At 36.4% G+C, this 24,829-nt stretch overlaps 1 protein-coding gene and 1 pseudogene across 1 annotated transcript in view; both read left to right on the forward strand.

Annotated features, from left to right (window-relative positions):
• STX8 (syntaxin 8) overlaps positions 1-24,829 on the forward strand; it is a 333,250-nt gene that overhangs the window by 67,715 nt on the left and 240,706 nt on the right. Inside the window, exon 5 of the mRNA XM_074225606.1 lies at positions 14,633-14,757. Within this exon, the coding sequence (XP_074081707.1) occupies positions 14,633-14,757 (125 nt within the window). The remainder of the gene's footprint in view (positions 1-14,632; positions 14,758-24,829) is intronic.
• Positions 18,838-23,829, forward strand: LOC141514634 (Y-box-binding protein 1 pseudogene; annotated as a pseudogene).

Here is a 24,829-nt window from a genome sequence, read left to right on the forward strand (position 1 = left end):
TGAGCCCAAGAAGGATCAAAATACTCAGTCTGAAGAAGAGGAAGCACAAGCTCCTGCATCTAAAGACTCCGAGAAAAACAGAAATTGGGCTCAGGCTATGATAGAGATCAAAAAAGACTTTGAAAATCAAATGAGGGAATTGGAAGAAAAACTGGGAAAAGAAAGGAGAGAGATGCAGGAAAAACATGAAAATGAAGTCAGCAGCTTAGTCAAGGAAATCCAAAAAAATGCTGAAGAAAATAGCATGCTAAAAAACAGCTTAGGTCAAAAGGATAAAAGTTCAAAAAGTTATTGAGGAGAAGAATGCTTTAAAAAGCAAAATTGGCCAGATGGAAAAAGATAAGAAAACTCTCTGAGGAGAACAAATCCTTCAGATAAAGAATAGAATTCAGGGAGATTGATGAATTTACCAGAAATCACGAATCAATACTTCAAAACCAAAAAAATTAAAAATTAGAAGAAAATGTGAAATATCTCATTGAAAAAACAACTGATATGGAAAACAGACTTAGGAAAGATAATTTGAAAATTATTGGAATACCTGAAAGTCATGATCAGGAAAAGAGCCTTGACATCATTTTCAAAGAATTACTATAGGAAAATTGCCCTGATATTCTAGAAGCAGAGGGCAAAATAGAAATGGAGAGAATCCACCGATCCCCCAGAGAAAGAGATCCCAAAAAACCAACCTCCAGGAATATTATAGCCAAGTTCCAGAACTCCCAAGTCAAAGAGAAAATATTACAAGCAGCCAGAAGGACACAGTTCAAATATTGTGGAGCTGCAGTCAGGATCACACAGGACTTAGCAGCAGCTACATTGGAAGCTCGTAGGGCTTGGAATACAATATACCGGAAGGCAAGAGAGCTTAGAATGCAGCCAAGAATGAACTACCCAGCAAGGCTGAATGTCCTCTTCCAGGGAAAAAGATGGACTTTCAATGAACCAGGGGAATTTCAAAGGTTCCTTTTGGAATGGCCAGAGCTGAACAGAAGGTTTGATCGTCAGATGCAGGACTCAGGTGAAGGATGGAGATTGGAGGAGAGGGGGGAAATATGAGGGACTTAATGAGGATGAGCTGCATGTATAGAAAAATGATACTGATAATATTCATATGAACCATCTCAGTTAATAGAGCAGGTAGAGGGAACTTTTATAGTTGAAGCACAGGAGAAAGCTTAATTCGAAGATAAAATATGGTGTAAAAATGGAGTCAATAGAAAAAAAGGGAAAGGTAATGAGAGAAAGAAAAAGGAGGGGGGGGAATAGGCCAAGATATTTCATATAATAAGATGTTTTTAGTATTACAATGAGCTATTGCAATGATATGGAAGGGGGGAGGCAAGGGGGAATGAGGGAACCTTTGCTCTCATCAGAGATGGCTAAGAGAGGAAACAGCATATATACTCAATGGCGTACAGACATCTGGAGTAAGAAGGAGGGGGGAGCAGGGGGAAGGGGTGGGGATGTGAATAAAGGAAGAGAGGATGGACCATGGGGGGAGAGTGGTCAGATATAACACATTTTCTTTCTTACTTCCTGTAAGGGACTGGGATTGGAAGGCCTGTCCAGGACCACAGGGCCAGGTGGATTCTGGGCCTAAGGGGTGGTATGGGGGCTCAGGGCTTCTTGGCCCCAGGACCAGGGATCTGTCTGCTGCGCCACTCAGCGACCCTACAGCGGAGTCAGAGTGAAAGGAGAGAGAAAATATAGTACATGGTAGTGTAGAAATAAGAAAGGAGGGAGTTGAGATCAGCAATGGCAATGTTGGAAAAATATGGAAGTAACTTTTGTGATGGACTTGTCATAAAGAATGTGATCCACCCACGACAGAGTTGATGGTGTTGGAACAAAGACTAAAGCACATTTTTTGTTACTATTATTTGGGGGAGGGTGCAGGGCAAGTGGGGCTGGGTGGCCTGCCTGGGGCCACATAGCAGGGCGATCTGTGGGTGTCTGGGGCTGGATTTGGACCCAGGTGCTCCTGGCTCAAGGACCAATGCTCTGTCTGCCACCCAGCCACCCCTAGTATTATCACTATTTTATTTTGGGTCTTTTTTTCTTTCTTTTTGGTTTTTGCAGGGCAGTGGGGATCGGGTCGCTTGCATGTCACATGGCTGGATGATTATTGGGTTTACGAGGCTGGATATGGCCTCAGGTGCTCGTGGCTCCAGGGCTGGTGCTTCGTCCGTTGTGCCACCTGGCCATACCTACAATTATTACTATTATTTTTTTAATTTTAATTTTTTTTGTCTCCCCTTTACTTTTTTTGCCCAAGCAAGTCTATCTATATTCATGGGGGGAGGGGTATTTTGTTTACTTGTAAAGAAGTATATTTTATTAATGTAAAAAAAACATTTGTACAAAATGAGAATAAAAAAAAATTAAAAAAATAAAGGTAACAGTCTTTGGTCTTTGTTCAAAGTTCACAATTCTTTCTCTGGATACAGATGGTATTCTCCATCTCAGACAGCCCAAAATTGTCCCTGATTGTTGCACTGATGGAATGAGCAAGTTCATCAAGGTTGATCATCACTCCCATGTTGCTGTTGGGTATACAGTGTTTTTCTGGTTCTGCTCATCTCAGTGAGCATCAGTTCATGCAAATCCTTCCAGGCCTCCCTAAATTCCCATCCCTCCTGGTTTCTAATAGAACAATAGTGTTCCATGACATACATAAACCACAGTTCGTTATGCCATTGCACAATTGAAAGACATTTACTTAATTTCTAATTCATTGCCACCACAAACAGGGCTGCTATGAATATTTTTTTTATCAATGATGTTTTTACCCGTTTTCATAATCTCTTCAAGTTATGGACTCGGTAGTGGTATTGCTGGTTGCACATTTTTGTTGTCCTTTGGGCACAATTCCAAACTACTTTCCAGAAGGGTTGGATGAGTTCACAGCTCCACCAACAATGTATTAGTGTCCCATTTTTCCTACATCCCTTCCAACATTGATCATTGTCATTTCTGGTTATATTGGCCAGTCTGAGAGGTGTTAGGTAATACCTCAGAGTTGCTTTAATTTGCATTTCTCTAATATGTAATGATTTAGAGCAATTTTTCATATGACTATGGATTGCTTTGATTTTCTCATCTGTAAATTGCCTTTGCTTATCCTTTGATGGTTTGTCAATTGAGGAATGGCTTTTTTTTTTGGAAAATTTTACTCAGTTGTCAGAAATGAGTCCTTTGTCAGAAATACTAGTTGTAAAAATTGTTTCCCAATTACTACATTTCTTTTGATTTTGGTTACAGTGGTTTTGTCTGTGCAAAAGCTTTTTAATTTAATGTAATCAAAATTATCTAGTTTGTTTTTAATGATGTTCTCTATCTCTTACTTGGTCATAAACTGCTTCCCTTTCCATAGGTCTGACAGGTAAATTACTCCTTGATCTTCTAGTTTGCTTATAATATTATTTTTTATGTCTTAATCCTGTGCCCATTTTGATGTTATCTTGATATAGGGTGTGAGGTGTTGTTCTCATCTAAGTTTCTTCCATACTAACTTCCAATTTTCCTAACAGTTTTTGTTGAAGAGAGAGTTTTTGTCCCAAAAGCTGGACTCTGCGTTTATCAAACAGTAAATTACTATAATCATTTACTGCTATTGTGCCTAGTCTAATTCCAGTGATCTACCACTATTTCTTAGCCAGTACCAGACAATTTTTTTTTTAGGTTTTGCAAGGCAAATGGGGTTAAGTGGCAAGGCCACACAGCTAGGTAATTATTAAGTGTCTGAGACCAGATTTGAACCCAGGTACTCCTGACTCCAGGGCCGGTGCTTTATCCACTGCGCCACCTAGCTGCCCCTCAGACAGTTTTTTTTAAAAAAAAAGATGTTATTTATTTTGAGTTTTACAATTTTTCCCTAATCTTAATTTCCTCCCCCACCCCCCACCCACAAAAGGCAATTTACCAGTCTTTACATTGTTTCCATGGTATACCTTGATCCAAATTCAATGTGATGAGAGAGGAATCACATCCTTAAGGAAGAATTATAAATTATAAGAGATAGCAAGATCAGACAATAAGATATCAGTTTTATTCCCTAAATTAAAAGTAATAGTCCTTGATCTTTGTTCAAACTCCACAGTTCTTTCTCTGGATATAGATGGTATTCTCCATTGCACACAGTCCCTGATTGTTGTACTGATGGAATGAGCAAGTCCATTAATATGTCAGCTTGACATTGCCTTTAATTGCATTTCTTATCTTTTTTTTATTCTTCAAATCATGTACAATTTTGGATGTCCTATTGTCCTGTTGAATGGTCTATTTGTAGAGACAGCTGATTTGGACATGTCTTTAAATGATAGCCAGTTCTTTTTTTCTTTGTTAGAATATCATCAGTTTCCTTTTTCCATACAGTTTAATGTCATCTTCAATTGCAAATTTTCTACCATCCCTACTCCTTTGCAATCCATTGAGGAGGCATGAAATGCATTACCCATTTTATATATATGAAGTCATAAAAACTTATTTCCACCTTAATATTAAATAATATAAAATATAAAAGCAAGAAAAGGAAAGAAAGAGAAAAAAATATGTTTCAATCTGCATTCTGAATTCATCAGTTCTCTCCCCGGAGGTGGATAGCATTTTTTTATTGAGTCTTTTGAAATAATTCTTGATTGTTCTATTGATCACTTACTAAGACTTTCTGTTGATTATCTTGAGAATATTGTATTTACTATATACATTGTTCTCCTGGAACTACTCACTTCACTTTGTAACAATTAATTTAAATCTTCCTATATTTTTCTAAGACTCTCTCCTTTATCAATTATTATAGCACATTTATTCATATATCATATTCTTCGTATATACCATAACTTAGCCATTCCCCAGTGGATAGGTATTCCCTCAGTTTCCAGCTCTTTGCCACCACAAAAAAAGTGCTTATAAATATTTCTTTACACAAGTCCTTTTTTTTCCCTTTTATCTCTTTGAGGAGTAGCTCTAATAGTGGTATTTTGGTGTTTTATAGCTAATGGGGCACAATTCCAAATTGCTCTCTGGATTAGTTCACAGCTTCACCAGCAGTGCATTAATGTACCTATTTTCCCACATTCCTTGCATCATTTTGTCCTTTTCCTTATCTATCAAATTAGCCAATTTGATGGACATGAGATAATGGTACTTTAGAGCTGTTTTAACTTGCATTTTTCCAATTATTAATTATCTAATTATTAAGTAAATTTTTATATGACAATGATAATTTTGATTTCTTCTTCTGAAAACTTCCTCTTCATATCCCTTTGCCATCTATAATTGGGTAAATGGTTCTTATTTTTATAAATTTTGTTCAATTCCTATATATTTGAGAAATGAAATGCTTATCAGAGAAACTTAGTACAAAGATTCTCCCCCCCGCCACAATTCTTGTTTTTCCTTCTGATTGTGACTGAAATGGTTTTGTTTTGTGCAATTTTATACAATCAAGATTATCTATTTTATCATCTGTGAGCCTCCCTTGTCTCTTATTGGTCATGAATTCTGTTTCTATTCAGAGATCTGACAGATAATTTCTTCCATGACTCATTACTTTTCTTTTTTTATTTTATTTTTCTTTTCTTTTTTTATGCATTTATTTTTTTATTTTATTTTTAAATTTATTTTTATTAAAAATATTATTTGAGTTTTACAATTTCCCCCCAATCTTGCTCCCCCCACACAGATAGCCCTCTGTCAGTCTTTACTTTGTTTCATTGTTGTACCATGATCCAAATTGGGTGTGATGAGAGAGAAATCATATCCTTAAAGAGAAGAGAAGTCTAAGAGGTAACAAGATCAGACAATAAGATATCTGTTTTTTCCTAAATTAAGGGGAATAGTCCTTGCACTTTGTTCAAACTCCACAGCTCCTTATCTGGATACAGATGGTACTCTTCTTTGCAGACAGCCCAAAATTGTTCCTGATTGTTGCACTGATGGAATGAGCAAGTCCTTCAAGGTTGAACATCATTCCCATGTGGCTGTTAGGGTGTACAGTGTTTTTCTGGTTCTGCTCATCTCACTCAGCATCAGTTCATGCAAATCCCTCCAGGCTTCCCTGAAATCCCGTCCCTCCTGGTTTCTAATAGAACAATAGTGTTCCATGACATACATATACCACAGTTTGCTAAGCCATTCCCCAATTGAAGGACATTTACTGGATTTCCAATTCTTTGCCACCACAAACAGGGCTGCTATAAATATTTTTGTACAAGTAATGTTTTTACCCTTTTTCCTCATCTCTTCGGGGTATAGACCCAGTAGTGGTATTGCTGGGTCAAAGGGTATGCACATTTTTGTTGCCCTTTGGGCATAGTTCCAAATAGCTCTCCAGAAGGGTTGGATGAGTTCACAGCTCCACCAACAGTGTAATAGTGTCCCAGATTTCCCACATCCCTTCCAACAATGATCATTATCCTTCCTGGTCATACTGACCAATGTGAGAGGTGTGAGGTGGTATCTCAGAGAAGCTTTAATTTGCATTTCTCTAATAATTAATGATTTAGAGCATTTTTTCATGTGGCTATGGATTGCTTCGATCTCCTCATCTGTAAATTGCCTTTGCATATCCTTTGACCATTTGTCAATTGGGGAATGTCTTTTTGTTTTTAAAATATGACTCAGTTCTTTGTATATTTTAGAAATGAGTCCTTTGTCAGAATCATTAGTTGTAAAGATTATTTCCCAATTTACTACATTTCTTTTGATCTTGGTTACATTGGTTTTATCTGTGCAAAAGCTTTTTAATTTAATATAATCGACATCATCTAATTGGTTTTTGGTGATGTTCTCCAACTCTTCCTTCATCATAAACTGTTCCCCTTTCCATAGATCTGACAGGTAGACTAGTCTTTGATCTTCTAATTTGCTTATTGTATTGTTTTTTATGTCTATGTCCTGTAACCATTTGGATCTTATCTAGGTAAAGGGTGTGAGGTGTTGTTCTAATCTAAGTTTCTTCCATACTAACTTCCAATTATCCCAGCAATTTTTATCAAAGAGGGAGTTTTTTATCCCAATGGCCTGACTCTTTGGGTTTATCAAACAGCATCTCCTGCTTTTACACCTAGTCTATTCCACTGGTCCACCACTCTATTTCTTAGACAATACCAAACAGTTTTGATGACTGATGATTTATAATATAATTTTAGATCGGGTAGGGCTAAGCCACCTTCTTTTGCACTTTTTTTCATTAAGCTCCTGGCAATTCTTTACTTTTTTATTTCTCCATATGAATTTATTTACCATTTTTTCAAACTCATCAAAGTAATTATTTGGAATTTTGATTGGTAGGGCACTAAACAGATAGTTTAGTTTTGGTAGAATTGTCATTTTTATTATATTAGTTCCACCTATCCATGAGCAGTTCATATTTGCCCAGTTATTTAAATCTGCTTTAATTTGTGTGAGAAGTGTTTTATAATTGTATTGAAAAAGATTCTTAGTCTGTCTTGGCAAATAGACTCCCAAATATTTTACATTGTTTGAGGTTACTTTGAATGGGATTTCTCTTTCTAGCTCTTCCTGGTGTTTCTTGCAAGACATATATAGAAAAGTTGAGGATTTATGAGGGTTTATTTTATAACCTGCAACTCTGCTAAAATTGCTATTTGTTTTCCCGTAGTTTTTTTGGATGATTTCTTGGGATTCTCTAGGTAGACCATCATGTCATCTGCAAAGAGTGAGAGTTTTGTCTCTTCCTTCCCAATTCTAATTCCTTCTGTTTCTTTTTCTTCTCTAATTGCTGATGCTAACATTTCTAATACAATATTGAATAGTAGTGGTGATAATGGGCACCCTTGTTTCACCCGTGATCTTATTGGGAATGCCTCTAGCCTCTACCCATTGAATGTAATGCTTGTTGATGGTTTCAGATAGATACTGCTAATTATTTTAAGGAACAGTCCATTTATTCCTACACTCTCTATTGTTTTTAATAGGAATGGATGCTGTATTTTATCAAAAGCTTTTCCAGCATCTATTGATATGATCATATGATTTCTGATAGGTTTGTTGTTGATATAATTGAGTATACTAACAGTTTTCCTAATATTGAACCAACCCTGCATGCCTGGAATAAATCCTACTTGATCATAATGTATTATCCTAGTGATGACTTGTTGTAGTCATTTTGGTAAGATTTTATTTAGGATTTTTGCATCTATATTCATCAGGGAAATAGGTCTATAATTTTCTTTCTCTGTTTTAACTCTTCCTGGTTTAGGTAACAGTACCATATTGGTTTCATAGAAAGAGTTAGGCAGAGTTACATCTTTCCCTATTTTTCCAAACAGTTTATATAGGATTGGAACCAATTGTTCCTTAAATGTTTGGTAGAATTCACTTGTGAATCCATCAGGCCCTAGAGATTTTTTTTAGGGAGTTCAGTAATGCCTTGTTGAATTACTTTTTCTGAGATAGGGTTGTTTAGGTACTTAATCTCTTCTTCATTTAACCTGGGCAACTTATATTTTTGTAAATATTCCTCCATTTCACTTAGATTATCAAATTTATTGGCATAGAGTTGAGTGAATTATTACTTTAATTTCCTCCTCATTGGTAGTGAGTTCACCTTTTTCATTTATAATACTAGCAATTTGGTTTTCTTCTTTCTTTTTTTTAATCAAATTGACCAGAGGTTTATCAATTTTATTGGTTTGTTCATAATATCAACTTTTGGTTTTATTTATTACTTCAATAGTTTTTTTGCTTTCGATTTTATTAATTTCTCCTTTAATTTTTAGAATTTCTAATTTGGTATTTGATTGGGGATTTTTGATTTGGTCTTTCTCTAATTTTTTTAGTTGCATGTTTAGTTCATTGATTTCCTCTTTCTCCAATTTATTCATATAAGCATTTTGAGCTTTATATCCCCTGAGCGTCGCTTTGAATGAATCCCATAGGTTTTGGTATGTTGTTTCATTTTTATCATTATCTAGGATAAAATGGATAATTCTTTCTATAATTTGTTTTTTGGTCCATCCATTTCATTGTTTCAGTTTCCAATTCATTCTGGGTCTATATCTCCTTGGCCCAGTATTGCATACGACTTTCATTGCATTGTGATCTGAGAAAGATGTATTCACTATTTCTGCCTTTCTGCAGTTGATCATTAGGTTCTTATGTCGTAGTATATGGTCAATTTTTTTATAAGTTCCATGTACTGCAGAGAAAAAGGTATATTCCTTTCTATCCCCATTCAGTTTCCTCCATAAGTCTGCCATATCTAATTTTTCTAACAATCTATTTACCTCCCTAATTCCTGTCTTGTTTATTTTATGATTTGATTTATCTAGATCTGAGAGTGGGAGGTTGAGGTCTCCCACTTGTAGACTTTTGCTGTTTGTGTCTTCCTGTAGTTCTTTCAGCTTCTCCTCTAAGAATTTGGGTGCTGTCCCACTGGGTGCATATATATTCAATATTGAAATGACTATTGTCTATGGTACCTTTTAGGAGGATAAAGTATCCTTCCTTATCTCTTTTAATGCTATCTATTTTTGCTGCTGCTTTGTCTGAGATAAGGATTGCTACCCCTGCTTTTTTTACTTCAGCTGAAGCAAAATATATTTTGCTCCAGCCTTTTACTTTTACTCTATATGTATCTCTCTGCTTCAGATGAGTTTCTTGTAAGCAGCATATTGTAGGATTCTGGTTTTTAATACACTCTGCTATTTGCTTATGTTTTAAGGGAAAGTTTATCCCATTCACATTCAAGGTTATGATTATTAATTCTTTATCGCCCTCTGTGCTATCTTCCCTCTGTTCATATTTTCCCCCCTTTCCCCCCTTTTATCTGTATTCCCCAGGATTTTGTTTCTGAATACCACCCCCTTCATTGTGTTTGCCCTGCTATATCACACCCTCCCCTTTCTTTCTTTCCCCTTTCCCTTTTTCCCTTTTCCTTTCCCTTCCTTTTGTTATTTTCCCTTATTTCCCCCACTCCCCTTCCCTTTCTCTGTCCCCCCTCCCCTTTCTCCATCCCCCCTCCCCTTTCCCCCTTTTAATTCTTGAAAGGGTAGATGTTTTATAGGTTAACTGAGTATCTATAGGTTGACTTTAAGCCAAGTCTGATGAGAAGAAGATTCAGGTGTTTCTCCTCTGCTCCCTTCTTCCTCTCTATTACCATACGTTTTTTGTACCTCTCAGTGTAATGAGATTTCTCCCATTCAATCCCCTCCCTTTTCCTGTCTCTTTCCTGTCCCTTTTTTTAGGGAGGTAGTGTTGTTTAGATTATTCTATCTGAGTCATAGAAAATTCTGAGTGTCTGTCCCTTCTAGTTCAGTATATTCTATTGAATAGAGTAAAAATTCCTGAGAGTTATTAGTCTTTCTCTCAAGTGCGGTTAAAGCCAGTTACATCCCATTAGATAGCAATCTCATGGATAGGTCATGAATGTCCATCATTTCTGGGTAGGTGTATTCTCTCTGTTAGAGTTACATTTCTCAAGATTTATGAGATTTTTTTTTCTCCCTTGCTGGGATATAGCCAGTTTCAACTTACTGGGTTGCATTTTTCTTTCCTTTTACCAACCCCCCCCTTTTTTTTTTTTTACCTTTTCATGGGTCTCTTGAGCCTACTGTTTGATGTCCACATTTTCTGTTTAGTTTTGGTCTTTTCATCAGAAATTTTTGGAATTCTTCCTTTTCGTTAAATGTCCATATTTTTCCCTGGAAGAGAAGGCTCAGCTTTGCAGAAACGTTGATTTTTGGCTGCATTCCAAGCTCCCGTGCTCTTCTAAATGTCTCGTTCCCGGCCCTTCGATTCCTTAATGTTGATACAGCCAGGTCCTGTGTGATCCTTCCTGTGGCTCCTTGATATTTAAATTGTTTCTTTCTGGCTGCATGCAGGATTTTCTCTTTTATCTGATAGTTCTGGAGTTTGGCCACAACATTCCTTGGTGTTTTCATTTTAGGATCTTTTTTCTGGTAGCGATCGATGTACTCTTTCAACAACTATTTTGCCCTCTGATTCCATGATATCAGTGCAGTTTTCCATCACTAAATCCTGTAATATTAAGTCCAGGCTTTTTTGCTCTTCAATGTTTTCAGGAAGTCCTATAATTTTCAGCTTCCCCCTCCTTGATCTATTCTCGAGGTCAGTGGTTTTGTTGATGTGGTGTTTTACATTTGCTTCTATTTTTTCTATTTTTTCATTTTGTTTAACTGACTCTTGCTGTCTCATGGAGTCATTAGTTTATGTAGACTCCATTATTTTGGGTGGAGGAGTTTTCTTGCAATTCCTTCTCCATTTGGTCAATTCTACTTCTGAAAGAGCTTTCCATTTGACCAATTGAGGTTTTGAGAGAATTATTTTTCTTTTGCCTTTGCTCGTTTGAGGATCTGAGAGAATTATTCTCATTTTGTAATTGTCCAATTGATGATCTGAGAGATTTATTCTCCTTTTGTGTTTATCCAATTGTACTTTCTAAGGTTTTGTTTTCTTGTTGCAAGGTGTTAATTGTCTCTCCCAAATTTTTAAGCTCCTTCCTCATTTCTTCAAGGAAGTCTTTTTGTGCTGGAGACCAGATTGTTTTCTTCTCAATAGGTTCCAGGTCTCTCTGAGTTGGGGTCTTTCCCTTCCATGAATTTTTCTATGAATCCACCTTTCCGCTGACCCTTCTTCATTATGCTAAGACCTTGATTTGGCGGGGGGGGGGGGGGGGGTGCTGGTTCACCTGGGCTGCGGATCGCTAAAGGCTTTACTCACTGAGTGCAGTTTCTCTGGTTGGCCAGTAGGAGGTGTTGGTTGCTTTCTCTGGAGTGTCTGTGACCTTGGTTAAGAGGCCTTCTCCCTTTGCTTGAAGGGAGGGGTTGGAGCTATTGAATTCTTTTGTGTTCTATCAATGGTGGGTTTTACCCTGTCCTGAGGTCATTCCTCAGCTGGGATGGTTCTTTTGCTCACACACCTGGGCCTGAGGCAGAAGTAGTTTGCATTTGTTTGTTTGGGAAGAGGCCTCAGTTCAATTGAGGTGTGAACTCAGCATTTCTCAGACCTGAGGAGCCCAGCGATGGCATTGGCAGCTCTCCTGCACCAGAATTCTCCCCCCACCTCGGTCCCCAAGCTCCAGGGGGACAGCACCAACACCAGCACCTCTGCTTCCCTGTGGACCCAGGCCCCTTTCGTCCAGCCCCACCACTGATCCAGCAGGTCCGGCTCTCGGGCCCTCAGACTCCTGGTTCCTATTCAGCTGTTAATCTGGCTGATCCAGGGCTGATCCTCCCTCTGAGCCCAGACTCACCCGCCTGTACTTGGCCAAAGCTGCAGTGGGAGACAAATCCTGAGGTAGATGTTCTTTCTCCTGGCTTTTCTTTCTGGGTTTTGTGGGTCTGATTTCTTTTAAGAGGTTTGTTTCATGTGATAGATGGGGAAGAGATCAGGAGACTTTCGAACTGTGCCTGTCTTCTCTCCGCCATCTTGGCTGGAAGTCTCATTACTTTTCTTATGTCACTCTTCGTGTTTAAATTATGTCCCCATTTTTGAATTTATGTTGGTATATGATATGAGACATTGGCTTATACTAGTTTCTACCAGACTACTTTCCAGTTTTCCTAATTGTTTTTGTAGAATGGTCCCTCTTTTTTTTTTTAAAGGATAAGCTGTTGCAATCCATAGATGTTAGGCTTTTTTATGGTCTACAAAACTTTGATCTCTTTTATTCCTTATTTTTATATGTTTGGGTGATGGTATATATCTGTTTTTCGTAAGGAATTAATCAAATATACTATATGTTGATATAATTTTCAATTTTCTTTCATCTTTCACTGATTTTTTATACTTCTTTATACTCTGAATAGATGTGGATATATAATTATTCTCATATTTTTTGCAAATGATTACTTGTTAAAACGTCACCAAGTGCAAAATGATTTCTCTTGTTGCTGCTGAATGTATGATAAAACTATTAAAAACTACGTTATTTACCTTTTGACAGAGACCCTATAGACTAGCTTTCCATTTAGCTGCAAATTCTTTTTGTTTTCTTCTTTCATTTATAATAAGAATGTTAAAATTAATATAATTCTTATCATCTAAAAATATGTTGAATTTTTGGTCATTGCACAAATATTGCATGTTTAGATTATCAACAGTTGAGTTAATATTTCTAGATGGTTTAAAGAACTATGTGATTTCTAGCACCTTCTGCTATATTCTTTGCTTCTCAGATAACATCTCTGCAGAAGCAGGATCATTTTGTATTTTTCTTTCTTTCATTAGTTTGCATGACCAAAGGATTTATCCACAGATGGTTAACCTCCTAGTGACAAGTCTCTTTCTAGATTGTATAACTGGTATTTGGAAAATAGATATGGTCTGTTACTATATGTAATATACCTATAATGTTGACAAGCATTCTTTTCCTAATTGTACAATTTGTCAGAACTTGCTATCTTATGATAGAGCTTTTGAGAATCCATGCTTACCTCTGCCATGATGAAACTTTGGAGTAGGATATGAGACTTAGAAGAGTAGGATTTTGGGTATGATAACAAGGTAAGAATTAAACATCATTAGAATATAGCTATTTGAGAAGTTTTAAGGCATCATATATTAAATGTGAAATGAATGACTCATAGTACCAATATATTTAATTCTTGAAGTGATCTATAGTTAACCCTCTCATTTTACAGATCACATTTCCCCATGGTCACACAGCTAAGAAGTATCAGAGAGCAGATTCGACCCCAGGTTTTATTAATTCCATGTCCAGCATTTTATTCACTATATTTTAAAAGCAGTTAACTCCAACAACAAGTAAGAAATCACTTAAGAGATGAAGGAATTAGTAGTGGTTTCATAGATGGAGCTAAATTTTGAAATAAAGATGACATTTGGACTTGCAGAAAATGAGGATAAAGGATTACAAATCTCACAAATATACTAATATTTATGAGTTATTTAATGAAGAGCTCATTACTGCTCACAGAAAAAATTCATAGTGTACTATGGTTAGGATTTATAATTGTTTTATACTTTTATTTTATGATTATTAAAATCTATCATATATAGCACTTTAAGGTTTGTAAAACACTACAAATTTTAACTCACTTTATTTTCAAAACACCTCTGGGAGGCAGGAGTTAATTATTATTTTCATTTTATAGATTGTAAAATTGAGACAGACAGGTTATGTGACTTGCTTGAGTCACATAGCTAGTAATTACCTGAGACCAAATCTGAACTTAGGTCTTCCTGACTCTGTCCATTCAACCATTTAATATTCAACCATTTAATATATTCATGAAAATTAATTATATCCCTGAATCTTTTTTCTTAATATGAAATATCAAATCGAACAATGATTTATCCTTATAATTTGTGTTCAAAGTATTGTAATTGTATTTGCTGCTAGAAATAATTTCAAGTTCCTTTTGCTATTTTTGATAAATGTCATTATGTGTAAGAGGAACTTTGAAAATGAAGATCAATTTCATTCATACTTTATTACTAAGAAATTAAGAGCTTCATTTGCAAAGTTTTTGTATAATTATGATTCAAATGTATTTGGAGATTAGGAAGAACCCTATTGATTTTATTCCCTTCCTTCTCCCCAACCTCCTTTGAAGAAACCGTTTATAGAAGGCATATACCTTTTTCTAATGTTTTGTAATAAATATGTAATTTTTCTCAGGTCCAGTCTGATGACGAGAACTACTAATCGGATTGTGTCTAATCCATGGCTCTTTGAGGAGCCAGAGGAGACAAGAGGTCTAGGCTTTGATGAACTTCGACAACAACAGCAGAAAATTATTCAAGGTACTGAAAAATTAATGAAGGAAATATGTGCTCAGGATCCTAGTCAGCTTAATTGCAAATTGAATACATTGTAGTTTAATTCTGAAGCCTCAAGGTGATTTGATATTTGAATGTTGATGTCTTAATGCAGGACTCATTTCTATTTTATTATCTAAAAGCATTTTTGATCAAATAGCTTTGCCTTTAGATTTGCCTTCTTTAGCAGCTTTAAAAAGACATTCTATTTTCAATTTCTTTTTCATGATGAAATTTGCTACATGAAAACGTTGTCAACATCAAACAATTCCTTATCTATTATTGCTTTTTTGATACCAAATAAAATAAAAGGAAGCAAATATAATTGGAAGAGAACTAGTACTATTTTCATTTAAATTGCATAGTCTTGTTCTAGAAATACTAGAAAATATAGCTCCTACTCTTCTGCATAATGATAATTATTTATTTTGAATCAAAGCTTTCTCATGGACAATGAAAGGATCTTTTCTTCTGAGTTGGTGATTATATATAGTATTACCTCCAGTTTGGGCATGAAAAGACTCATTTAAAATAAAAATCTCAGTCTCTAAAAGATAAAGAACACTCAGAATCAGTACTATGGAACAGAGAATTGAAGTAGTAATTTGATGAACCTAAGATAGGGCTTTTTACTCTGCTATATCCTTTCCTTTTTTCAACTGCAAGGGTTTCTTAGTTTTGAATTTATTTTAGAAGGAAAAAAGTTAAAATTCTGAATTATTTTTTTTAAATCAAATTCCATTGCTGATGTATGTCCCAGGAAAAGTGTCTTTACATTTCAGTGGTCTAGGCAACTTAACTTGAAATGGTCAAGAAAGTTTCTTTATATATTTCACTGCCCTAAAACTTTAAAGTTATAGGTCCATTTCTTATCCCTGTCTTTGGAGGTAGTGTGGTATAGTAGAAAGAACATTCAGAGGATTTATGGGTTATAAGACTTAACAAAATAGAGGATTGAATATTTTGCCTCTCCAAAATAGGAAAAAGCATCACAAACAAAGAATTTTAGCTCTGTCTAGGATGACAAATAAAAGAATAACATACATACTAAATAAATTTTTTAAAATTAATTTTTATTAAAGATATTATTTGAGTTTTACAATTTCCCCCCAACTCTTACTTCCCTCCCCTCACCCCACCCATGGAAAGCAATCTGTCAGTCTTTACTTTGTTTCCATGTTGTACCTTGATCCAAATTGGGTGTGATGAGAGAGAAATCATATCCTTAGAGAAGAGACAAGAATTCTAAGAGGTAACAAGATCAGACAATAAGATATCTGTTTTTTTTTTTTACTAAATTAAAGGGAATAGTCCTTGAACTGTGTTCAAACTCCACAGCTCCTTAACTGGATACAGATGGCACTCTCCTTTGGGGACAGCCCAAAATTGTTCCCAATTGTTGCACTGATGGAATGAGCAAGTCGTTCAAGGTTGAACATCATTCCCATGTTGCTGTTAGGGTGTACAGTGTTTTTCTGGTTCTGCTCATCTCACTCAGCATCAGTTCATGCAAATCCCTCCAGGCTTCCCTGAAATCCCGTCCCTCCTGGTTTCTAATAGAACAGTAGTATTCCATGACATACATATGCCACAGTTTGCTAAGCCATTCCCCAATTGAAGGATATTTACTTGATTTCCAATTCTTTGCTACCACAAACAGGGCTGCTGTGAATATTTTTGTACAAGTAATGTTTTTACCCATTTTCCTCATCTCTTCAGGATATAGACCCCAGTAGTGGTATTACTGGATCAAAGGGTATGCACATTTTTGTTGCCCTTTCGGCGTAGTTCCAAATAGCTCTCCAGAAAGGTTGGATAAGTTCACAGCTCCACCAACAATGTAATAGTGTCCCAGATTTCCCAGATCCCTTCCAGCAATGATTATTATCCTTCCTGGTCATAGTTGCCAATCTGAGAGGTGTGAGGTGGTACCTCAGAGAAGCTTTAATTTGCATTTCTCTAATAATTAATGATTTAGAGCATTTTTTCATATGGCTATAAATTGCTTTGATCTCATCTGTAAATCGCCTTCGCATATCCTTTGACCATTTGTCAACTGGAGAATGGCTTTTTGTTTTAAAAATATGACTCAGTTCTCTGTATATTTTAGAATGAGTCCTTTGTCAGAATCATTGCTTGTAAAGATTGTTTCCCAATTTACTACATTTCTTTTGATCTTGGTTACAGTGGTTTTATCTGTGCAAAAGCTTTTTAATTTAATGTAATCGACATCATCTAATTGGTTTCTGGTGATGTTCTCCAACTCTTCCTTAGTCATAAACTCCTCCCCTTTCCATAGATCTGACAGGTAAACTAGTCCTTGATCATCTAATTTGCTTATAGTATTGTTTTTTATGTCTAAGTCCTGTAATCATTTGGATCTTATCTTGTTAAAGGGTGTTAGGTGTTGTTTTAATCTAAGTTTCTTCCATACTAACTTCCAATTATCCCAGCAATTTTTATCAAAGAGGGAGTTTTTATCCCAATGGCTGGACTCTTTGGGTTTATCAAACAGCAGATTACTATAATCATCTCCTGCTTTTACACCTAGTCTATTCCACTGGTCCACCACTCTATTTCTTAGCCAATACCAAACAGTTTTGATGACTGATGCTTTATAATATAATTTTAGATTGGGTAGAGCTAAGCCATCTTCTTTTACACTTTTTTTCATTAAGCTCCTGGCAATTCTTTACTTTTTATTTCTCCATATGAATTTACTTATAATTTTTTCTAACTCATTAAAGTAATTTTTTGGAATTTTGATTGGTAGGGCACTAAACAGATAGTTTAGTTTTGGTAGAATTGTCATTTTTATTATATTAGCTCTACCAATCCATGAGCAGTTGATATTTGCCCAGTTATTTAAGTCTGCTTTAATTTATGTGAGAAGTGTTTTATAATTGTTTTCAAAAAGATTGTGAGTCTGTCTTGGCAAATAGACTCCCAAGTATTTTATATTGTCTGAGGTTACTTTGAATGGGATTTCTCTTTCTAGCTCTTCCTGCTATATCTTGCTAGACATGTATAGAAAAGTTGAGGATTTATGAGGGTTTATTTTATAACCTGCAACTTTGCTAAAATTGCTAATTGTTTCCAGTAGTTTTTTGGATGATTTCTTGGGATTCTCTTGGTAGACCATCATGTCATCTGCAAAGAGTGAGAGTTTTGTCTCTTCCTTCCCAATTCTAATTCCTTCCATTTCTTTTTCTTCTCTAATTGCTGATGCTAACATTTCTAATACAATATTGAATAGTAGTGGTGATAATGGGCACCCTTGTTTCACCCCGATCTTATTGGGAATGCTTCTAACCTCTCCCCATTGAGTATGATGCTTGTTGATGGTTTCAGATAGATACTGCTAATTATTCTAAGGAACAGTCCATTTATTCCTACACTCTCTAGTGTTTTTAATAGGAATGGATGCTGTATTTTTTGTCAAAAGCTTTTCCAGCATCTATTGATATGATCATATGATTTCTGATAGGTTTGTTGTTGATACTAACAGTTTTCCTAATATTGAACCCCCCCTGCATTCCTGGGATTAATCCTACTTGATCATAATGTATTATCCTAGTGATAACTTGTAATGGTTTTGCTAAGATTTTATTTAGGATTTTTGCATCTACATTCATTAGGGAATAGGTCTATAATCTTCTTTCTCTGTTTTAAGTCTTCCTGGTTTAGGTAACAGCACCATATTGGTTTCATAGAAAGAGTTAGGCAGAATCCCATCTTTCCCTAGTTTCCCAAAAGAGTTTATATAGAATTGGAATCAATTGTTCCTTAAATTTTTTGGTAGAATTCACTTGTGAATCCATAAGTCCCTGGAGAGTTTTTTAAGGGAGTTCAATAATGGCTTGTTGAATTTCTTTTTCTGAGATAGGGTTGTTTAGGTATTTAATCTCTTCTTCATTTAACCTGGGCAGCTTATATTTTTGTAAATATTCCTCCATTTCACTTAGATTATCAAATTTATTGGCATAGAGTTGGGTGAAATAATTTTGAATCATTACTTTTATTTACTCCTCATTGGTGGTGAGTTCACCTTTTTCATTTATAATACTAGCAATTTGGTTTTCTTCTTTTATTAATTTCTCCTTTAATATTTTAGACTTTCTAATTTAGTATTTAATTGGGGATTTTTGATTTGTTCTTTCTCTGATTTTTTTAGTTGCATGTTTAGTTCATTGATTTCCTCTTTCTCCAACTTATTCATGTAAGGAATTAGAGCTATAATATATCCCGTGAGAGTCGCTTTGAATGAATCCCATAGGTTTTGGTATGTTGTTTCATTATTATCCTTATCTAGGATAAAATCTTTAATTCTTTCTATAATTTGTTTTTTGGTCCACTCATTTTTTAAAATGAGGTTATTCAGTTTCCAATTTGTTCTGGGTCTATATCTCCTTGGCCAGTATTGCATATGACGTTTATTGCATTGTGTTCTGAGAAAGATGTATTCACTATTTCTGCCTTTCTGCAGTTGATCATTAGGTTTTTATTTCGTAGTATATGGTCAATTTTTGTATAAGTTCCATGTACTGCAGAGAAAAAGGTATATTCCTTTCTATCCCCATTCAGTTTCCTCCATAAGTCTACCATATCTAATTTTTCTAACAATCTATTTACCTCCCTAATTTCTTTCTTGTTTGTTTTATGTTTCGATTTATCTAGATCTGAGAGTGGGAGGTTGAGGTCTCCCACTAGAAGAGTTTTGATGTCTATGTCTTCCTGTAGTTCTTTCAGCTTCTCCTCTAAGAATTTGGGTGCTGTCCCACTGGGTGCATATATATTCAATATTGAAATAACTGTATTGTCTATGGTACCTTTTAGGAGGATAAAGTTTCCTTCCTTATCTCTTTTAAAGCTTTCTATTTTTGCTGCTGCTTTGTCTGAGATAAGGATTGTTACCCCTGGTTTTTTTACTTCAGCTGAAGCAAAATATATTTGGCTCCAACCTTTTACCTTTACTCTATATGTATCTCTCTGCTTCAAATGAGTTTCTTGTAAGTTTGTGTTTGTGGATCAAATAATAAAAGTTTTAGTTATTTCAAAAAAATGAGTTTCTTGTAAGCAGCATATTGTAGGATTCTTGTTTTTAATCCACTCTGCTCTTAGCTTAAGTTTTAAGGGAGAGTTCATCCCATTCACATTCAAGGGTATGATTACTAATTCTTTATTGCCTTCCATGCTATCTTCCCTCTGTTTGTATTTTCCCCCTTACCCTCCTTATGCATATTCCCCAGTATTTTGTTTCTGAATAACACACCCTTCAGTGTGTTTGCCCTCCTATATCACCCCTCCCCTTTCTTTCCCCTTTCCCTTTTCCCTTCCCGTCCTGTTGTTATTTTTCCTCCCCCCCCTTCCCTTTTTCTGTCCCCCCTCGGCTTTTCCCCTTTTAATACTTGAAAGATTGGATGTTTTATAAGTTAACTGAGTATGTGTAGGTTGACTTTAAGCCAAGTCTGATGAGAAGAAGATTCAGGTGTTTCTCATCCGCTCCCTTCTTCCCCACTATTACCATAGGTTTTTTGTACCTCTTAGTGTAATGAGATTTACCCCATTCAATCCCTTCCCTCCTCCAATCTCTTTCCTGTCCCCCTTTTTAAGGAGGCAGTGTTTTTTAGATCATTCTATCTGAGTCATAGAAAATTCTGAGTGTCTGTCCCTTCTAGTTCAGTATATTCTATTGAATAAAGTCAAAACTCCTGAGAAGTATTAGAGTCTTTCTCTCAAGTGGGGTTAAAGCCAGTTACATCCCATTAGATAGCAATCTCATGGATAGGTCATGAATGTCCATCATTTTTGGCTAGGTATATTTTCTCTGTTAGATTTACAGTTTTCAAGATTTATGAGAATCTAGTTCAATTGGTAGGAGAGTGGAGGGGGACCCCAGGGAGCCCTGAGAGCAGCACCACCGGTGCCATCAGTTTAGTCACCATCATGCCCCAGGAGGAGCCGCCACTGCTGCAGCAGGCCCCAGTCACCATCACCGCAACAATGAGCAGTGAGGCCGAGACCCAGCAGCCGCCCCCTCCCTCAGCACTGCGGAGACCAAGGTCAGCATCACCAGCAGCAGCGGAGGGAGCGGAGGCCCCAGCAGCCTCACATCGGTGGGAGGTGGGGATAAGAAGGTCATCTCAATGAAGGTTTTGGGAACAGTAAAATGGTTCAATGTAAGAAACGGCTATGGTTTCATCAACAGGAATGACACCAAGGAACATGTATTTGTACACCAGACTGCCATAAAGAATAACCCCAGGAAGTACCTTTGCAGTGTAGGAGATTGAGAGACTGTGGAGTTTGATGTTGTTGAAGGAGAAAAGGGTGCGGAGGCAGCTAATGTTACAGGCCCTGGTGGTATTCCAGTACAAGGCAGTAAATATGCAGCCGACCGTAACCATTACAGATGTTATCCACATCGTAGGGATCCTCCACGGAACTACCAGCTGAATTACCAGAATAGTGAGAGTGGGGAAAAGAAAGGGATCAGAGAGCGCTCCAGAAGGCCAGACCCAACAACGTCGTCCGTACCGCAGGTGACGGTTCCCACCTTACTACATGTGGAGACCCTATGGGCATCGACCACAGTATTTCAACCCTCCTGTGCCGGGAGAAGTCATGGAGGGAGCTGACAACCAGGGTGCAGGAGAACAAGGTAGACCAGTGAGACAGAATATGTATCGTGGCTATAGACCATGATTCTGCAGGGGCCTTCCTCGTCAAAGACAGCCTAGAAAGGAAGGTAATGCAGAAGCCAAAGAGAACCAAGGAGATGAGACCCTGGGTCAGCAGCCACCTCAACGTCAGTACCGCTGTAACTTCAATTACCGACTCAGATGCCCAGAGAACCCTAAACCACAAGATGGCAAAGAGACAAAAGCAGCCCAACCACCAGCTGAGAATATGTGCGCTCCAGAGGCTGAGCAGGACGGGGCTGAGTAAATGCCGGCTTTCCATCTCTACCATCATCCAGTCATCATACAAGAAGAAAGAATATGAAATTCCAGTAATAATAAGAAATGAACAAAAGATTTGGAACGGAAGACCTAAGTGCTTGCTTTTTGCTGTTGACCAGATAACTAGAACTTTCTGCATTATCTATGCAGCATGGGGTTTTTATTATTTTTACCTAAAAAAGTATCTTTTGGGGAATGACAAACATGTTTTTTAAAAAGCCTGGTTTTTTCAATACACCTTTAAAGGTCTTTAAATTGTTTCATATCTGTTCAAGTTGAGATTTTTAAGAACCTCATTGTTAAGTTGTATAAAAGTACACCTGATTGTTTCAAAAATCCACAAACTGCAAGCACCTGTTAATAAAGGTCTTTATATATAAAAAAAAAAGATTTATGAGAATCTTTTTCCCCCATGCTGGGATATAGCCATTTTCAACTTACTGGATAGCATTTTTTTTCCTTTTACAGCCCCCCCTTTTTTTTTTTTACCTTTTCATGTGTCTCTTGAACCTCCTGTTTGATGTCCAAATTTTCTGTTTAGCTCTGGTCTTTTCATCAGAAATTTTTGGAATCCTTCCATTTTGTTAAATGTCCATTTTTTTCCCTGGAAGAGAAGGCTCAGCTTTGTGGGATAGTGGATTCTTGGCTGCATTAAAAGCTTCCTTGCTCTTCGAAATATCTCATTGCAGGCCCTTTGATCCCTTAATCAACAGCCAGGTCCTGCGTGATCCTTACTGTGGCTCCTTGATATTTAAATTGTTTCTTTCTGGCTGCTTGCAGGATTTTCTCTTTTCTCTGATAGTTCTGGAGTTTGGCCACAACATTTTTTGGTGTTTTCATTTTAGGATCTTTTTCTGGTGGGGATCGATGTATTCTTTCAATAACTACTTTTTCCTTCCTCCCATTCCTCTCAAGTACCTTGGAGATCCAAGTAGCAAGATACTTGGTCAGGGTGCTTAGAGATAGACATGGTAGCACTCATTGCTGCAACAGAATTCATAGAGGGATAGAAGACAGGTTGTATTTTTTAAGGGATTGTTTGTTGCTTTTCTGAGTCTGAGGGAAAGATGCCAACATCTACCTAGGGCTGTTTTTGACAGGGAAGCTGGTGAGCCACCAATGATAGGAGGTTGGGACAGCTTTAAGATAGACTCCCTAAGGGAACTGTTCTCAAAGGGACAGAGTCAGAAAGTGAGCAATAGGGGAAAATAAATAAAAACAAGCAAGATGACCAAAGACCTCAAGAGGAAGACAATTCAATTAAAGACCTTGAGCTTAAACAGATGAACCAGTAGAAAAAATTGGAATAACAGAAGGCTTAGCATATTTTAAAGCTCTTAGCTTTGCTTGGCATCTGACTATTGACTGATAGAGGAGATAATGGATTCCAGATGAGGAAAAACACTCCAGGCATTTATGAATAAGTATTACAAAACAAAGGAAAATTACTCAAGATCTGGTGAGGCAGAGGACCATAGATTTCCAGGAGTGCATGGAATCACAAGATATTCCTGAATGACTTAAAAAAGAAATAAGAACTGTGGAAGCAAAGTTTATGACCCATGGAGCAGAAATAATTAACAGAATAGAAAAACTTGAGTCTGTGGTGGTAAATGTCACCAAAGAAGCAAAAGATAAAATAAGTGACTTAAGAATACAAATATAAGGAAGAGAAGGACAATCTAGAAGAGAAGGAACATTCAATAATGTTAAAAGAAACTTTGATTTCAAGTCAAACATTAATTTCAAAAATAGGGTGCATATGAACTGATGCTGAGTGAGATGAACGGAACCAGAAAAACACTGTACACCCTAAAAGCAACATGGGGGCGATGATCCACCTTGATGGACTCGCTTATTCCATCAGTGCAACAATCAGGGACAATTTGGGGCTGTCTGCAATGGAGAATACCATCTGTATCCAGAAAGAACTGTGGAGTTTGAACCAAGGACTATTACCTTAAATTTAGGGAATAAAAACTTATCTTATTGTCTGATCTTACTATCTCTTACACTTTATGTTTTTTCCTTAAGGATTTGATTTCTCTCTCATCACACTCAATTTGGATCAGTGTATACCATGGAAATAATGTAGAGACTGACAAATTGTCTTCTGTGGGGGGTGGGGGGAGGGAAGTAAGATTAGGGGGAAAATTGTAAAACTCAAAATAAATAAAATCTTTAAAAAATAGGGTTCATAGAGACAATTTAAGAAATTTAGATCTTCCTGAAGAATATAAGTCAATGTATTACATGAACTGATGTTGAGCTAGATGAGCAGAACCAGAACATTGTACACCATTAATGAACTTGCTGTTCATCAGTGCAATAATCAGAGACAATTTGGGGGTATCTGCAATGGAGAATACCATCTGTATCCAAAGAAAGAATTATGGATTTTAAACAGAGACCAAAGATTACCAGCTTTAATTTTAAAAAAGTTATCTTATGTATTATGTAAGTTTGCTATCTCTTATATTTTATTTTTTTCCTTAAGGATATGATTTCTCTCTCAGCACATTCAGTTTTGATCAATATATAGCATGGAAACAATGTAAAGACTATCAGATTGCCTCCTGTAGGGGGTGGGGGAAGGGAAGCAAGATTGGGGGGAAAATTGTAAAATTCAAAAAACAGAAAATAAAGTCAAAAACTTGAACACTATGGTGCAAACAATAATACAAGAAAAATTTGCAGAACTTCTTAAAATAGAAACAAATTGCCAATCGAAAGAATCTACAGAGCTGCCTTTGGGGGAACCCCCCCTCCATAGCTATAAACTCTTAAAAACAGTGGTAAATTTAACAGTTTTAATGAAAAACAACATATTCTGCAAGTGACTGGGAGAATTTCAAGTATGAAGAAAAGGAATTTTGAATTGCACAAGACATCAACAAAAACTAAGGGAGGAATGTTTTCTGAATAAGAAAAGTTCTCAAGATGTACAAATTGAAATTTAAACAAATGAAAAATGATGGCTATTTTATTAAAAAAAGAGGCATTCAGAACATTACTAGAAAGCATTACTGGACTTAGAAGGAATCATTTGCTTTACTTATTTACTCTAGAAAAAGAAATATAGGAAGGGTAAATAA

This window comes from Macrotis lagotis, chromosome 2, assembly GCF_037893015.1.
Source record: "Macrotis lagotis isolate mMagLag1 chromosome 2, bilby.v1.9.chrom.fasta, whole genome shotgun sequence".
NCBI classification, from domain to species: Eukaryota; Metazoa; Chordata; class Mammalia; order Peramelemorphia; family Peramelidae; genus Macrotis; species Macrotis lagotis.